We start from the raw sequence: 14,494 nt of genomic DNA, 5'->3' as shown, positions 1-14,494 counted from the left end.
TGTTTTTTTTTCCCTAAGCATTTATCTCTTCTCCATTAGAAATATAGGTTAGGAAAACTTGGACAGTCTGACTTTCCCCCGTGGAAACTAGATTTGAAAAAAGTTTATTTTGCAATAAATGAACAATTTCAAAATACACATATACACACGTAACACCTGTTATGCTGTGTGTGTTTTTTAACATGACTTACGCTTTCCTGAAATGGGTTTACACAGGGAAAGCACTGGCTCGTTTCGTCACTCCAGAGTCAAGCTAGTAGAAATTAGTAATTATCTAAATCAGCGGAGATCTTTTTGATTTCGGAATGAGTGTGATTTCTTTTATTTACAGTTTTTGCCAGCAGGTTTATCTCTCAAATATTGATTTAGCTAATGCTCATGTTAGCAGTTAAGTGATTTGCTTTCCTTGGGTAAATACAGAACCATCTGGCACAGGGGAAATGGCCAGGAGTTTGCCAGGCGGGAACATAAAGGACCCAATATGGGATTTCAAAACCGTGGACAATCTAAATAGATCACTGAAGTGGGTCAGTATGTTCAACTGTGGCCCTCTTTCAGGCTTCGAACCCCAATGTGGGAATTCTACTTACTTTCTTTTTTAAAAAATAGCCTTTTTATTTATTTATTTATTTACTTATCCTTTACATACTATATAAAATACACCCATTTGAAGTGGACAATTAAACGTTTTTTAAATAAATTCACAGGGTTGTACAACCATCTAATTTGAGAACATTCCATACTTCGTAAAAGAAACTTCATTAGCAGTCATTCCCGATTCCTCTCTATCTCAACCCCTGATAAGGGCTAATGTAATTTCCGATCGTATATATTTGCCAATTCTGGACATTTATATAAACCAAATCATATAATTTAGAGGTTTTTTGTGACTCTCTTCTTTCGCTTAGCATATTTTCAAGGTTCATCCACGTTACAGTATCTATCAGTGCTTTGTTTCTTTTTGTTACCAAATTCTATTCCGTGGTATGGATGTGCCACATTTTATTTAACCACTCATCACTTGATGGACTTCTGAGTTGTTTCCATTTTCTGGATATTGTGAATGATGGTAGGAACATATGTGTGTAAGTGTTTGTGTGAACATATATTTTCACTTCTCTTCAGTATATGCCTATGAGGGAATCGCTGGGTCCCTTGGTAACTAGGTTTAACCTTTTGAGGAAATGCCTGATTTCCAACGTGGCTGCACTATTCCACATTCCCACCAGCAGTGTGTGGGAGTACCACACATCCCCCTCATTTCTTCCCACACTTGTTATTGTCTGTCTTTTTTATTACAGCCATGCACCACATAACGACGTCTCGGACCACGGCAGACCCTATATATGATGGTGGTCCCATAAGATTATAATGGAGATGAAAATTTCCTGTTGCCTAGTGACACAATGGTGCAGTGCATTATTCACGTGTGTAGTGATGCTGGTGTAAACAAACCTTCTGCACTGTCAGTCATATAATAGTATAGCATATATAATATACATAATACTTGATAATAATAATAAAACAGTTTACTGGTTTATGTATTTACTATACTATACTTTTTATTGTTATTTTAGAGTGTACTCTTTCTTCTTATAAAAAAAAGTGTGCTGGAAACAGTGTGCTGTGTTACTCCAGCAGCAGCGTCACACGTCTCCTGTTTACAGCATTTTTCATTCCATCATTTCTCTTGTGTTTGATTTAATCTCATGTTGTTCTGTACAGTAACATGCTGTGTAGGCTTATAGCCTGGGAGCAATAGGTTACCCCACAGAGCCTGGGTGTAAGGTAGGCTGCACCATCTAGGTTTGTGTAAGTGTCTCTGTGATGTTCTCACAATGACGAAATCACCTAATGATGCATTTCTCAGGTGCTCACTGGCCATGCTACTAATTTTCTTAAGACCATACCCCAGCCCCCGCCCCAAGGCACATGAATATTACCTTATTCTCTTTGTATGGCTTCTGTTGAAATACACATTCTTAAAATGCCTCTGTACTGATCTCCATTCTTGGTTCCCCTACACACCTCCACCCCCTGCTACACATACACACTCAGCACATATTTTCATAAATGATGCTTTTTAAAATTGAGTTTGAAACCTTATCACAGTTGCTTCTAAATCTTAACCAGACTTCACCAGGCAAAACCAAGTGCGCGAATTGGTTTTTGTCAAATAAAATAACTACCAACACGTCTTAGTGTACTGTTTGCCAGTAGCTCAAACCTGCTGTAGAGACCAATACCTAAAACACTGCAGAAACAATTCCCCCCCCCCTTATCTCTCAGGATGAGTCCCTGATTATTCATTGTTTGCCCGGGGACTCCAAACTTTTTAGTGTAGAAAAAATTTTTCGTTTCTCTAAAGCTTCAGGCCCACTGATGGGAACGGGCTGCTGTCTGAGAGTGGAATCCTGAAGCAGAGCGAGAGGAAGGAGCAAGGATTCAGTGCTGGTGGAATTCCTCCTCCTGAATGGGTCAGAGTCAGCATGGAGAATCGCACAATGGGAATGAACTGTAGTAGATGCTGACTGGAATATTTTTCACTATCTTAAAAATACAGGCTCCAGCAAAAGTCCATAGAAACCTAAGAATTTGTTAATTTGACATTATACAAATCGGACAGATCGGCTCCTTCTCCTCTAGCAGATAACCGTTACTTTATTTGAGAATATCCAAAAGAAACTTAAATTGACCCCTTAAAATTAACGTCTTGTTTACAAAGGAACAGCTTGTATAGAAACTTGTTTTCATCCCTTGTAAATCGTTAAAGTTATTTTCAATGGGTAATTTTAAATATCTTTCCTCCATAGAGTATATTTTGACCCAAGATGGTATTAGTACAAACTTTTCTAAGACATCAAAAAACATGTTCAACAAAAGCTGAAGAGAAATAACTTGCAAATAGATACCTTTTACAAGCGTCACAAACTCACCAGAAGATACAACAATGTTTAACTCCTTTTCAAAGCAAAAATATCTTGGACAAGCTATTTTCTTGGCTCTCGGTCTAGATTCTCTTTTGGGGAGTTCGAATCAGAACCTCTAAGGCTGACTTTCTTCCATTTTTGAACATGAGGTTTTTATGGAAGGATTTTCCAAAGTTTAAAAAAACATTTCTTGCAACAGGGTAAGATAAAGATGCAAATGCGAAGATCCTTTTCATCTAAACTTCACGTTAGGATTTTATATCATTCTTGGAAAACTAAGTTTTAGGAAGCGAATTTCCTGATATCCAGATTTTTAGATCTTTTCCTAACCTTGGCTTTTTGCAGATCATTTTAGGAGAAGAAAAGGGACGTTTGCTTTCTGGATCTCCAACATTCTGCTCAATGTAAGCTTGTCAGTATCTGAGCAGAGACTTAGAATTTTCTGACCTTCAAAGCGGGTCCAGCCAGGAACCTGTGGATAGCAAGTCTGTGTAGGTATACCTCCTGAGCATACACCCAACACATCCACTTCCTGTCACCTCTATCGCCACCAAACCAGTCCAGAGCATCACATCTTTCACTTGGGCCACTACAAAAAGTTCCTAACTTGTTTCTCAATACCCCTGTCCAATTTACTCCCACATGAGCCAACCATCTTTCCCTAACATGAATCCTATTAGGTTATTCCCTTTTAAAATACGCCTTTGATGACTTTCTAATGCATGCACAATAAAAGTCAATTTCATAGGACCTACAAGGACCCCTGCCTATTTCACCAAATTCACCTCATGACCATCATCTTTCTTGGAGTGCAATCAAACTTTTCTGCCCTGTTGTCTTGACTTCCTACATCTATACCTGGCAGGCTCATACGCCACGTTGGCCCCTCACCACCTTGCTCTTTCACGTGGCTGCTCCCTTGAATTCTTTAGGTATCAGTATAAATGTTGCTTCTCCAGAAAGGCCTCCTCTGACCACACTTTGTAAATGAACCTCATCTGCTTTTTATTCTGCAAACATGCTCACTCTTTATTTTCCTCATAGAACTAATTTCAACCCATAATTTCAAAATGTGTTTGTTTATTTTATTGTCTGCTTCTCTTACTAGACGGTAAGATCCACATGGCCAGGAAATTTGTCTGGTACAGAGCAGGGCATGGATAATTATTGCATGGCTTAATAAATAATTACCTATTATGCCTTAATGCATATTAATTACCCTTTTAATGAGTGTAGATCACATTCCCTACACATTTGCAGGCTCCACTAGCCACTATTCTATCTTGTTTGTCAATTGTCTTGCCAAAGTTTTAGCTATAGGGAGTTGGAACTAGGAAAAGGATTTCTTTATTGGTTGTTTCTCTAGAAATTGATGCTTGAATCAAAGGGGTAAATGGCTGGCCAAATTCATTTCTTGGTGTGATGCAATCATGCTAAGTAACAAACAGTACATGGGGCAATCCCTCACTTAGGTACCCAACAAATACATCATTGCATAATATTAAACTTTCTTCAGATTGATTTTCAATGGCTTTGAAAGTGGTTGCTTCCTTCTACTCTGATAACATCATACTTAAATTTGAACATATAGCCCACTGGAATACAAATTTGGGAAATGGGAATGTTAACATGGCATGAGGTGCTGTCCAATTTAATGGAGAGCAAAACCTTCTAAAGCCAAGTATTTAAATTCTTTTCCTCTAATTACAGGTTTCAGGTGGGCTGAAACTAGACTTGATTGCCATATATTTATGGAATTAAACAGAGGAGCAGCTATCTTCTCTCCGGGATCATTAAAGACTACCTGTCTCAAAGTAAAATAAACCAGTAAATTAAGTTAGACATCACTTTAAACATAAGCCTTGCTAATGTCACAATTGATCTATTAAATTAAAATGTCTTAAGCCAATGAAAAATGAAATCATGATAGGCCATACTTCACACTATGGGGCTGCAGGCCCCGTTGCCAGAGCCAGACTTCCTTGTCTAGAATACTCTTATCTCTCTGTGAAAATCCTATTCTAACTCCAAGCTCCTTACCAAAGGTCCTCTGGGCAGAATCAATCCGCCGGCCCAACCTTCTCCCACTGCACATTACACCACACCAGTGCTAGAATGTTAGTTCAAGGAAGAGAACCTTCATCAAATACACATGAGTGTCCCCTGTATCTAGTAAAAATTCAGTATGGAAGGAGAGAATAATCACAAGTAGTTTCACGTAGTTAATATAACTGAAGAACTGCCTGAAAACAGAGTTCAGCTTACAACAGAGCCAAAGTGAGAAGTAAAGCTGTTTTTGGGCTCCCCACTGCCTTCTCCCAGGACCATAACCCCTCCATCGGGACCAGAAAGCACATGTATTCTCAACCAATTTGTGTTTCTTTCCTCTAAGTAATACAGCTCTTGTCCTAGATCCTTAAGGCCTCATGAGTGGCGAGGTGACACAAATGCTAATATCTTCCTGAAAATAAGAGACGAGGAATGCCCATTTCCTTACATGCTGGCAGGGTAAATGTTAGTATATCCTCCCATCTTTTGGATGTAGTCAAGCTGAAATTGTTTTAAACTTATTTTTCAATGTTTTGTGTTGCTCAGTGATGATGTCTAGAAATATTTTTAGAGAAGAATTTCTTATTAACAATTATATATATCTACTATGTTTCCCAGAAAATAAGACCTAGCCGGACCATCAGCTCTAATGCGTCTTTTGGAGCAAAAATTAATATAAGACCCAGTCTTACTTTACTATAATATAATACCAGCTCTTAGTATAATATAATATAATATAATATAATATAATATAATATAATATAATCATATAATATAGTACAATACCGGTCTTATATAATATAGTGTAAGACACAGTCTTATACTAATTTTTTGCTCCAAAAGATGCATTAGACCTGATGGTCCGGCTAGGTCTTATTTTTGGGAAAATACGGTAGTTCCAAGTATATGAAAAAAAAAAGAAGAAACACGTTTTCTGACTCATAACAAAACCCATGGGTCAGTTGTCTAAAGCATCAAAACAGGAGCTCCTTCATATAGCATGATAAAAAAATATGCAGAGAGAGGGTGCATTAACATTTTCAAACAAAAGTTCATCCTTGGAATCAGAATCAAGACATTTTATCCAATCGAGAAAGTAACTGAGTCACAATAAGACCCTGTATTTACAGAATTAGTTCTTAAGATGCTTAACATGCCTTATCAATATGTTAATCACCTTGTAGGTAGCCATGATCAGGATAGCATTTATGTTAAAAGGTGGGGAAACAGCTTATTGAGCGTCTAGCATGTAGACACTGCCACATACTTTAAAACTAACACTGCAAGACAGGTATTACTATCTCCATTTTGAAGGTTAGGGAACTATGACTTTCTATGACTAGAACTAGTAGGTAAAAGACCAAATCAAAAATCCTCATGTTTTCTAAAACACATCAATTAGAAAGACAGCAGGCTGTTTCAATATAGACACGTAGAAATTCACCATTTCAAGAAATATATCTACTAACTGTATCAGTCATTAGGACAAAGCCAGAAAATACAATGTTATTACCACTCTATAATCAGACGTCAGTTTGAAATAGTGGGGTAAGGAAAATTTATAAAATATTTAAAACCTTAAAGATATTATTCAATTTATAAATTCTAAATTAGAGCAAGGAACACGACCAGAAAGGGAAATTTCAATCACACCATTAAACCATCAATCAGATTATTTCTACCATGCTAAGACATTCTGCTAATTACACAGGTTATTTTTAAAGGTTTAGTAAGTTAGGGGTAGTAGATTATTATTTACTTTTTTTTGGGGAAGTCCTCTTCCCTACCTTCAATGACACTGCCATGAAAGGAGCTGTCAATGAAGCCTGCTCTCTGGCTGCGGAACTGGGTTTGTGAACTGCTGAGCTGATCAGGATATCCCATGCCTCAGGCCACTGTGGCTGATCCAAAGATGGGCATGACTCATTGGGAGTTATTCCTTGGGATTTTCTAGGTAGTGGAGTGTGTCCTCTCTTTCTGGGTTGTGAGAATGTAAGCCATGTCTGTGGCAGATGGCCAAGAGTACACCCTTAAAGGATCATTCTAGCTTGGAAAGTAAGCTAAACCACAGAGGAGAGTGGGGAGGGGACAGAGAGGAAGAGAGAGAGAAAGAGAGGAGAGAGAAGAGGAGGAGGATGAGAGGGAGAAGGAAGAGGAAAGACATTTTAAAGGAGGGAGGGAGGGAGGGAGGGAGGGAGAGAGGGGGAGAGAGAGAGAGAGAGAGAGAGACCTGACTAACCCCTATAGACCACAGTTAGTATTTCTGCATTCAGGCAATCCACAGGCAAGTTCCCTCCTGCCCTTATGTGGTTTGACTGTCTAAACAAATAAGATCTTTTCTGCTTAAGATATTTGGAGTAGGGTTTTTACTACCATTGTAGGTAATGATAATTTAATATAAACCAATGATAATTTAATGATAACTTAAGTTATATAAGAAAACGTATTCATTACTAGTCTACATTCTTATTTTCATGTCTGTGTCAAATACATGATGCACCAAGTCAAATCAGCAAATATTTATGGAGACACTAAGATGGGAAAGGCACTGGTAGCTTCATACAGTCAGAACTACACCAGAAGTGAAGATCTTGGTAAATAAAGAGCAAATGCAAACATCAAAATGAAAGGTATAAAATAAAAACAGACATAGCACTAGGCAGTATAGGATTAACTACTAACAAAAATGCAGGTAGTAAATATTACAAGGATACACAGGAGGGAGCAATCACATTGGAGAACAACATCCCATTTTAAGCATCTATGGCTCCCTGAGGTTCTGTTCACACTAACAGTGACTATACCAGAGGTTTCACACCCTTAACTGATCACACCTTCTTCCTATCAATATCCCAGAGCACTCAAAGCATTCCTGACATACCTGTCCTTCCTTTTAACAACAGAAAATCTGACATAAAGTTTACACTAAGGCAAGGATGGCTTCACGTGTGTGTGTGTGTGTGTGTGTGTGTGTGTGTGTGTGTGCAGTCACACAGGGCCCCAGCTCTCAGAAGGGCTTCACACTTGTTTTACTGATCTGCCATCTTGAAATTGTTAAAAAATTTTGAACAAGGGGTCCAGCGTTTTCAGTTTGCACTGTTTCCTGGCAATTGTGTGGCTGGTCTTGCACGAAGGAAAGGAACCAAGTTTTTCTACAAACAATTCGGACCAACAGTCTTGCTTTTCAAAGCGGCCTATTTGCCAAGAGACATAATGTCTTTCGGAAGTCAAAGGGCAAAGAAACACTCTCTCACCTGCCATGTGTTGCTCCTTAGCCCTTTATTAAAAGCAAATGATTTAGAAAAATGAGAAGTCTGCAGCGGATAGAACTTGTAATCTGCCAATTCACAACACTGCCAAAATGAAAGCAAAGTCACCAAGTGTGACTCAAAAAGCCCGTAGTGTATTTCTAGGACATGACAGCACAGGATGAAGTATAAAAAAAGAATCTGTTTGATTTTATGAGATACTTAGAGAGTGAAGAAAAGCAAGTGCTGGTCATGCCAAAAGCATAAAATATCATAAATATTAGATTGTTACTGATAGCGTTACTTCGAAACACAACTCTATCTCGTGGCGCACAGGCTAGATGGGGGCTGTGCGTCTGAATTAGTCAATTTCAACATTTCCTCCAAGAGGCATCTCACCAGTATGTGCTGGTGTAGGTAGTAAAGGAGAGCTACAATTGGGGCGTCTACCTATTTCCTTGTTCCAGAACCTCTGGAGGCATCACCACGGGACAAACAGCCTTCTGTTACAATTCACTTACTTACCAGATCAGAACAGCTACGCCAAAACGACAGCTCCATCTGTCTCGTCTGGTTACCTATAGTTCACCATTTCCACTGTCATTAGGACTTTAATCCCAGATATCATGCAAATATGACTGCGGAGGGTGACATGTTAATCTTTCGGTTTTGTGCCTTACTGTGACTGCGTTTCCAGCCTTTTCCCAGGAGAACAAGTTTAGATTAGAGATGAAAAGAGGCGTGTGGGGATCCAGTGAGGGTATGAAGGGAAGCTGTATGTGATAGGCTGAGGTTAACAAAGTTTCCTTTACGATGTTCCCAAATTGAGCAAGCCTTCCTTGGTACAAAGTCAATAATGTAGTGCTAAGTCTGAAGTAAATGAACAATGACTCAAATGCACTTATTTTAAAGCAATTATCTCTCCTATCTCACGTGCATGGACTTTTGACTAAAATCATCTTTTACATTAACCTCTAATGATGCATTTTCAAGTAGAATAAGCTCATTATTTTTAGAGTGGATGTTTAATGTGTTTTCCTTCTGCACAAACTACTCTCTTTTTCCAGCTAGTACTACTCACTGAGGCCTAGTTTCTTCTACAGCAAAGCTACGGAATCTCAGTAATTATATGAGTTAGCACCAGTCAGGCATACTAGTACACATACTCCGTAAATCTCAGCAATTAATTTCACCGGAGCTAAGGATGTATCCGAATTTACTTACAAATGGAAACTAGGTGGGCCATCCTGGTTTGTATAAGCAAGACCAAAATGAAGATAATAAGCAGAAAATTGTGGAATTTTGTGGTACGATGAACAAAGTCCCTTAGGCCGTAAGGTTCCTAAAGATCTAAAGCAAAGTCATTGTTGGTGCAAGGATGTTGGAAAGTATAGTAATTGGTTTCAGAATTGGTGTTTGGTTTCCAGTGCAGGTTATGTTTCTTTTTCATTCTCCTACTAGACCCAGCTATTTGGGGATGCTGTCCTGGAAGGGCTAGCTTTCTTCCTGAATTAATATTTAATATGCCTCTATGGAGTTGCATAATCATAGTGACAGAGACTTTATTTCATATACTTGAGACATTTTCCTTCACTCCTGAAAAGACTTACTTTAGGAAATGTGATACAATTCTATAAGAATCTTGAAAGATCTTTTAAAAAATATTGATTATCTGTGTCTTGGTGACGTCTGGAAGAAATTTTTATACGGTGAAATTTTGACAACACCCCATGAATTGAGCAAAAATGAAACAAAACCAATTCTTCTTACCTTTATAGTCTTTGCTATTGGTCTTTTGCGGTGAGTGGGTTCACCTCAACAGGGTTGTTTCACTCCTCTTACATGGCCTGCTTGTGTGTTGTTTGCTCATCACAGAAGTTCTTTTACCAGACAGTGGTCCTGGCAAACCATCATCCTAGCTATTCACTGTAGCATCACAGCCTCTATACTAACTCTTTTTACTCAGACTCTGAATTGTGCCAAATCTCAGCACCCTCTTAGACTTGATACCCTAGGTTGAGGGCCATCGAATTTTTCATTCAGGCTTTAAAAGTTGGCAACCCCAGTGGTGTCACACCTAATAAAACATCCGTTTTAAAATGCCATTGTGCAAATGAAAAAAACCTACCTCTCTTGTAGAATAAGTTTGTTCTCTTTCTTCCAAAAATCTTTAAAGTCAGAGCTGAATTCATGCCAGATACTGAAAAAAACATTTGGGGACACCTCCTTCTCTCCAATTTTTGGTTTCATGAAGAAATAGGCTGTCGTCTCCAAAAAGCTGTCAAAGCACACACACAAAGAGAGCATAAAACCCATGATTACTTTCCAATATGGGATATTCTTTCTCCATCCAAATGCTGATTTCATTCATGCAGTTAATATTACCAAAAGGATGCAAACTCTTCAGGCACCAACGGTAGTTCTCCCATAGTTTCATGTTAGAGTTTTGGATATAGCAGCTGACAAAACCCTTCATATACTGAGAATTCTCCCTGGCCCACTTCTATTTTCAAATTTAATCACTATGTGTCCGACATATTTCAGAAATGAACCTGTAGTCCAGTTGGGACATACTGGGAGTGGTGGGTCTATACTTTCTTTTTACACTCTAAATAAATATCAGCCATTTGCCCACAAACTAATATATGTATTCTATATGTATATTATATTGCTTATATACTATTTGGTTTTCTATGTTGCTAGGGGGCAAATAGCAAAAGTTCCAGGATAAGCTGACAAAGTCTCCCATCAGGGATCAAGGCAATATCATTGAGGGGGTACCAATATGGCAGCCACTATGACAACAGACTGATAGTACCAGTCATTAGAACGTGCCCCTCAGAGGCTGCTTCTTCTTACATCTACATAAAGCTCAGGAGATTTTCAAAAGGGTTATTTGACAAAGAACATATAAGTAATAAATGACAGACATATGACTTAACAAAAGTCTCCCATCCCCATGAACAATGCCCTGAAAAGGACCTAGAACAATATAGCTGATAATGTCATGGTGAAGGGACCTGGAGAGTGTGGCCAAGTCACTGCAAAAAAGGGTGGCCTCCAATAACCCGTGGCCTCCCTTTTTGTCCCACTTTGGCCTAGGGCCAGCACTATTTCTGCCACTCAAAGCTTAAGTTTTATTTAATCTGACGTAAAAATTTCTAAGGCAACTTGATTTTGCCATATTGTGCTGTTTGATTTAAAATGTCTATATCACATACATATACTGACACATTATCTGTGTATGTATTCAGCTTGTCATATAGCTGATTTCACTATGAAAATGAAAAAATATCTTTGAGATGAGCATTACAAAGTGAGATAATGGAGGGTAAATTTGCTCAGAAGGCAAAGGAGACTGGGTATCACACACACACACACACACACACACACACACACACACACACACACAAAATTCCCAGTACCCCTGACTACGGGATTACCCATGAGCTAGTCTGCTCTGGTTTTACTCCTGCCTTATGGCTATCTCTGAGTACCATGATTCTCAGGGAAACCAGCTTTTAGGTTCTGGGGAGAGGGGACAGCACTCATGTAATCAAATGTGTGGCTTGCAGAAAGTATGTATTTCTCTCTAGTTAGCCTAGTAGGAAAAATGACCCAATAGAGTCATTTAATCCTGGGAAAGAGTCAGGGTGTGAAGTGGATATGGTATGTGAGAATTTGGCTGCCGTGAGCTATGGTGATGGCATTAGAATGTGTCTGCAGAATGTGTTGATGATGTGAAGACTGCCAGGAGAGTAGAGGGCAGAGCGCATAAATAGTCTAAAAAATAGCTGGGTCATATTTTATTAAAACTGATAAAGTATATGCATACTTCCCTCCTGGGAAAACCAGTCATTCTCCTTCTCTGTCCAAAGACTATTTATGACCCGTGTGGCTGAAATGAGGTCTGAAATCCTTTGACTATCCATTTATTCTTTTATTATTATTATTATTATTTCTCTGGTATTTAAGCTTCATAAAATTAGTATAAACCAGTCAGTCCATTTGGACAGACATATCTAAATTGTAATAGCTGGTTCATCTGTTCAGCCACTTTACAACATTTTGAAAGTTCTATCACAAGGCAGCACGGCGTAAAGGAAAGAATATAGGATTCAGAATAGGAGGACATAGGGTATTGAATCCTGACTCACTCATTGTGACTCAAATTTTTCATTGTAAACTAGAGTACCATAAATAATTGTTTTGACATCCAATGAAAAAAAAAATTTTCCAGTGTTTGTTGAATGTTTTAACATAAGACAAATTTATTTTGTATTGCATATTATTTTGCTATATATAGTATATTGCACATTAAAGAAATATAAATATACATTTCCTAAAAATGTTCTCTAAATTGTAACTAATTCAACTGGGGCTGATTTATTCATAGACATGCATGTTATCATATTCCCTGTAGAGATTTTGAGTTATTGGCATACATAGAGGCGAATGGTAGTAGTAATAGTTACTCTAATTATTCAATAATTTCCTGTTGGCTTTAACATAAATTGCCCACATAGCTTTAAGAAGGTAACAACTTTTGAGCTTTTGTTTCTTCATCTAAACTGGAGGTCATGCCTGCTTTTCAGGATTGTTATGAAGATTAAATGAAAAGGTACCTTGCAAGTTACAAACTAAAAAAGCAATATATGTATCAACTTGCCACTAAAAATGCTCTTTGTACAAAACTTTATGAATTTGTGAGACAAATTAGTGTCGTACAATTGACTTAAAATCATGTGTGAAACTGATTAACAGCATGATTCTCAATGAGGAGAACCTATGTCCACAGCCATTTCTTTAAAATTGGTGGTGATGAAAGAACAAGTGTCCCCTAAGAGTGCAATGAGAGAGTAAAGAATTATCGGAGGGTCAGGAGTGCTGTCCCAACTGTGTTCAGCCACCCAATTCCAAGAATAAAGTATAAACACTTCAAAAATAACCAAGCAAATGATAGGGCAGTAATTTCTACAAGTTGTCAAGGTACCATGTATTGCAGAGGCATTTTTAGTTATATGATTCTGTCCAGCATTAGCCGGCATTCAGCTCACTCACTTATTTGACATGAAAGATACCCATTTCAATGGTAGATGGTAAGAGAGGTACCGTTCTTTCTGAATTAGCCCCTTTACATAAATCGTAAAGCAGGAGAGTCCCAGCCACCGTATAGCAATACAGGATCACTAATAGAGAACAAATGTCTTATCTGGGAACTTCCTCACTACACACGCTCTTCTGTGATCCTCTCTTGAAATAACCATGGCACACTAAGAGCCAGTAGTGAAAAGAACTGTACTTATAACACTAAGAAAATGCAGTAGTCATGATAAGAGACAACTTCAGAGAACCTCTAATCTGGATTCTTAAATGGTCCTTTCGAAAAAGATCAGTATCACACTTCTCTCACTACAGACACCAAACAGTACAAACATACTGCTTTGCAACGAAAATAAGAGTAGCCACCGAATTCTGAAAACATGACTTCAGCAGCAGAATTGTTTGGAATTTCCCTGAATCTCCATACATAGAGAGAGCAACTAAAATATTAAAATCAAAGCTCACAGAAAAATATCTACAAAAGCCTCCCACTGTGTCCAATATCCCTACAAACCTCAAAATGCTGACGGGGAAGAAAACCACTGACAGCACTAAACCAATGGGGCAACATCATCCATATAGGAGAAGAGGGAAGCAACAGGGGACTCCCTTAAAAACAGGAGAACTCCTGAATCACAAACAGGTACTTCTGAAAGGTGTAAGGGCCAATGTGAGAACTACTGCTATAATTGGAAAGGGTTTTACACACTCAAATGCATGGAAGAGAAGGATCTGTATCGAGTTCTGAAAGGGCTAAGAGCGGTCCAGGATACATGCACTTAGTACTAACCAAGACAAATTCCCTCTTAGGACAAAACTCTGCATTGAGAGAAAATGCTGGGAGTAGAATTCAAATTGTGCAGGATAAATGCATGGACAAAGGAAATAGAAAATGCAGATATATTGCAGAGGAGAAAAATGTAGACACTATGAGATTATTTTTTTAATCATTGTGCATAAGAAGCAAGAGTAAAGCAGTAAAGCAAGTAAAGCTATCCTCATTTACCACTTCCTTGTAAAAAAGTTCAATAAAACTAATTTCATATAAAAATGAGCAAGATGAAAAGATATTGCAATGGAAAAAAAGTATGCCATCCAAACATTAAGCATAGCAAAGTTGACGTGGTTTTATTTCTTATCAGACAAAATAGACTTCAAAAAAAA

The 14,494-nt window shown here is 38.1% G+C and overlaps 1 protein-coding gene across 2 annotated transcripts in view; it reads right to left on the bottom strand.

Moving 5' to 3' along the window:
- The window catches only part of FMN2 (formin 2), a 317,737-nt gene that overhangs the window by 20,955 nt on the left and 282,288 nt on the right, over positions 1-14,494 (bottom strand). For both annotated transcript variants that reach the window (XM_019746843.3, XM_074316783.2), the window contains one exon: positions 10,356-10,505. In XM_019746843.3, coding sequence (XP_019602402.3) covers positions 10,356-10,505 — 150 coding nt within the window. The remainder of the gene's footprint in view (positions 1-10,355; positions 10,506-14,494) is intronic.

Source organism: Rhinolophus sinicus, chromosome 6, assembly GCF_057876585.1.
Source record: "Rhinolophus sinicus isolate RSI-liver-muscle chromosome 6, RSI-T2T, whole genome shotgun sequence".
NCBI lineage: Eukaryota > Metazoa > Chordata > Mammalia > Chiroptera > Rhinolophidae > Rhinolophus > Rhinolophus sinicus.
The sequence above is the reverse complement of the archived record's forward strand: the minus strand, read 5'-3'. Positions and strand labels throughout refer to the sequence as shown.